Genomic DNA, 4,005 nt, shown 5'->3' on the forward strand with positions numbered 1-4,005 from the left:
TTGTGATGAGCGTCTGTCCCGTTGACCACACCGTGTTTCGCCCAGACTATAACAGCCAGGCTCCAACAGCAGATATGGACAGAATTGAAACAGGATAACAGTCAGGCAGTCACTCAGCAACAGAGCAGGGAACTCAAAAAGGTAAGTGCATTTAACTAACTACTGTGTTATAATATTTGGAAAAGTGACTTTTAAAGGTGATGATTCCGTCTCACATGTGAAACAATGTTTTGTGAATCAAGCTACAGGTGCTCCTAACACTTTTATTGAAGCAACATGATGCTGCAGACTACTCTTTTGCTGGTTTGCCTGCTGGGTACCAGTCTGTCTCTCCCAGTAAGTAACCCCTTCTCTGTGTCGTTCATAAGGTGTTTCATAAATACAGCTCTCTGGCTCTAAGAAACGGTCAGTAATGTGCCTCTCATGTTCTTTCATAGATGAGGATAGGAATCCTTGCAAGCAACAGCAATGAGGTAACGTTACTATGATGTCTCTGATCTTTATTGGTTCATTCTCTCATTGAAGACATAAAACAACAATCAAACAACAATGTTTTTCTTTCGCACACGTTTTTAGATCCTGGGATTCAACGGGCTGACTCTGGCGACCCTGGGACAAACTCAAATGCAGGTAACGATCCAAAATCCTAAATTCAGTTACCAACGGGTCTTGCCTCATTCATGAGTAGGATAATGGCACTTGCTAACCTCATACCTCTGTTACATTTACCCTAAACACTGAATAGCACAGAAGCCTCTGTGATGGCTAAACGGCGTGTTGACTCTTTGTTCTGTTCCGTCTCCTCCAGGGATCTCCCATGCTTCCCTCCTTCGTTTTCCAGCAGCAGCCAGATTTGCTGTACACCCCCCAGGTGGTCAACCTCACCCCTCAGATGGGGGGCCCCTTCGGCCCCCAGGGCCCCCAGTTCATGTACCCCAACCAGGGCACCCAGCAGCAGTTTGTGTACCCTCCCAACCAGGGCAGCCAGCCGCTGAACCCACTGTACCTCCCCAACAACCAGCAGGACCAGCTCGGGCCCCTGGACCCCAATGCTCCCTTAGGGCCCCAGCAGCCGCAGAACCCAGTGCAGGTAGGTGTCTGTGGTTGTGTAGTACACCTGATGTTCATGGGACTTCTACACCAATGAGTGTGCCTGGGAGTGCATGATTATTAATGTGTGTTCATACGTGTGTAATTCAATTTGTTTGTTTGTGTGTGTTTTTTTGGTTGCACATGTGTGTTCATGCCCTGGCACCAATATGTGTGTGTGTGTGTGTGTGTGTGTGTGTGTGTGTGTGTGTGTGTGTATTTATGTGCATGCTTCGGTATGTTTATGATTCTCCTTAGATGACTCCACAGTACCATTACCCCCCGTATGGATATCCGCAACAACAACCGAATATGCAGGTAAGGCGGAAAATCTCGTCACTCCTTTAAAGGGGACATATTATACCACCAGGTGTGAGTGTGATTAGCCATTACAAGCCGTTTTGAAAATGTGCTGCCTCTGACATCACAGGTGGGCGTGTCCACCTAGATGTGTGCTGGATAGATCAGTCTACCAGCCTACCCAGTGGACTGTAGCAAACGTTGCGCATCTATCCGTCATACATCTAGGTGGACACGCCCACCTGTGATGTCAGAAGCGGCACATATTCAAAACGGTTTGTAATGGCTAATCACACTCACACCTGGTGGTATAACATGTCCCCTTTGACATCCCCTGCCCCCATTAGATCTACCTCACTACAGGACCTTCTAACTTACCGTCTCCACAGGGCTACCCTTACTACCTGCCCCCCTACGGCTACCCCCAGAGGAACCCCATGGTGCAGCAGCCCAACCAGGGCCAGGTGAACCAGCAGAACCAGCAGACCCCCCTGGACCGAACCACGCAGAAACCACAGCTCCCTCTGCAGGTGTGGACACGTTGGTCCAGAGCGTCTGACAGGGGATTTTAGATGCAGGCTCAGAACCTCCGCCTACAAGGTTAAAAACATGCAATCTCAGCAGTGGTGATTGTTTTCAGAAACAACGGACACATTGGGGTCCACAGGAGCAGGTGCGAGGGGGGGGGTCAAACGTTGCCAGAACCCTCATCACACTTGCTCGAGCGACGGTCTGAAGACACGTTTCAGAATGAAGTAGCAGACTTCTTGTGTTTCCCAGAGAACTAGATGAAGTGATATTAGGGTTCAGTGACCCTTTAAAGGAGAGCAGAATCCTGAACTCCTACTGAAACGTGTGCATCAGATGTTAAACACCAGCTACTTTGAGCAAGAACTGTGATTGGCTGATAGGTTTACCCTGCCACTATGTCTTCTCGTTATGTACTGTAACACAGAGGAAGTGTGGTCCACATACAGTAATAATAATAAATAATAAACTTTATTTATATAGCACTTTTCAAAACAAATGTTACAAAGTGCTTTCCAGTAAAAACAATTAAAATGACAACAAAGACAAATTAAGTGACATCAGATAAAATCAGGGAAGGCTTTTCGATAGAAATGAGTTTTGAGTAAGGATTTAAAACAAGCTACTGATGAAGCTGACCTGATGTCCTCTGGCAGATCATTCCAAAGCCTTGGGGCCCGGACTGAGAATGATTTTCCCCCTTTTGTCATCAGTCGGGCCCCAGGGACAGCTAAAAAACCTTTATTTGAGGATCGCAGAGGGCGGGCAGAAATGTGCAGAGATAAAAGGTCAGCAATGTATGCAGGACTAAAACCGTTGAGTGCTTTAAAAGTAATCAATAAAAAATTTTAATCAATTCTAAAACGTACAGGGTAATGGAACTGGGTTGGATAGTGCTGACATTGCCTTGAGTCTAGAGTTTAATTGCTCAAGTTCCAAAGTGTAGAGTAAGTATAGGAGTGTCGTGCTTTGGCATCCATGAGGATCTTCTGTAATCTTTTAAAGTCACCATTGGTGGGAGATTTAAGTTTGCTGTCAGTTTTGTGAAGTTAAATGTACTATTTTTCTACCAATTTCAGCAGTCTTTCCTGCCAAACGCACCAGTAGACAAGGTGAGTGGGATTTGTCTGATTACATTACATGGTTTTCTTGTCTCATTTCATTGTGAGTATGATTATATAGAAGCGTGACTATGATGTCATCAACAGACACGGCTGGTCGTGACTCAGAAGGAGACGTTTACTCCTCCTCCTGAAAACCGCGGCGACGCGGTCGGGCCTGGCATCGATGAGGTAAGAACTGTGATTTTCACAGTAAAAGTCCCCTCTAAGTATGCTTTTATTTGATAAGTGCCAAACATTCTGTGGACCATCCGCCTACAATAATAACACAAGCTTTCTTTTATTTTTCAACAGGGACACTCAAACTTCCCTTTCCTGTTTGAGCCATGAAGTTAATCTGGCAAATGAGAACAAAGATAGTTGAGGAAAGGTTATATGTGCACGGCCATAGTGTCTGGAACAGCTATGCAAAAAATAACCTGAAATTGTATGAGGTGAAACTTTGTACTGTCTTCTTCAGAAGTCTGCACTGTATTGCAAGTTGTGGAATAAAGAACTTTGTTAAAGTAAACGCTGAAAGACTTTTTTTAATTTGATCAAAGTAATCATGCAAGCAAACAAAAGGACATGATTATATCAGTACTCATTCGACACAAGATGCTCCTGCTGAAATGAATGCACATTATTTCCATATCAGAGAATTAAGAAGGACCATTGTTGACTTCTCCCTGCAAGGTTTGGGGAACAAGAGAGATAATTAGCTCGATGATACATGATGATGCATGGTATCAGGGGAATTATATTAATCAAAATATGTTTACCTTATAGCCACGTCAGATTAGCTGTTGTGCTATGTTCTCCCTGTTTGCTTCATCCTGAAAATGAATCAGTTTGATTTCATGAGAACAAAATAGTCCTGTCCCAATGTGTCTCACCTTGTGTAAATGTTTTTCTCTTAGAATATATATAATTGCGAGGACAAGGCTTCCTTAAACCCCATTTGTTCAACATCAAGGACACACCAAGC

The 4,005-nt window shown here is 44.5% G+C and overlaps 1 protein-coding gene across 1 annotated transcript; it reads left to right on the forward strand.

Moving 5' to 3' along the window:
* Positions 1-239: 239 nt before the first annotated feature.
* Positions 240-3,368, forward strand: odam (odontogenic, ameloblast associated; the record flags this gene model as incomplete). The annotated part of the gene is made up of 8 exons (XM_084465404.1): positions 240-336; positions 438-473; positions 577-630; positions 809-1,090; positions 1,348-1,407; positions 1,737-1,919; positions 3,126-3,209; positions 3,333-3,368. Exons 1-8 carry the CDS (start codon positions 277-279, stop codon positions 3,366-3,368), a joined length of 795 nt encoding a protein of 264 aa, XP_084321530.1. The 5' UTR covers positions 240-276.
* Between the last annotated feature and the right edge of the window lie 637 nt (positions 3,369-4,005).

Source organism: Micromesistius poutassou, assembly GCF_964030765.1.
Source record: "Micromesistius poutassou genome assembly, chromosome: 3".
Lineage (NCBI taxonomy): Eukaryota > Metazoa > Chordata > Actinopteri > Gadiformes > Gadidae > Micromesistius > Micromesistius poutassou.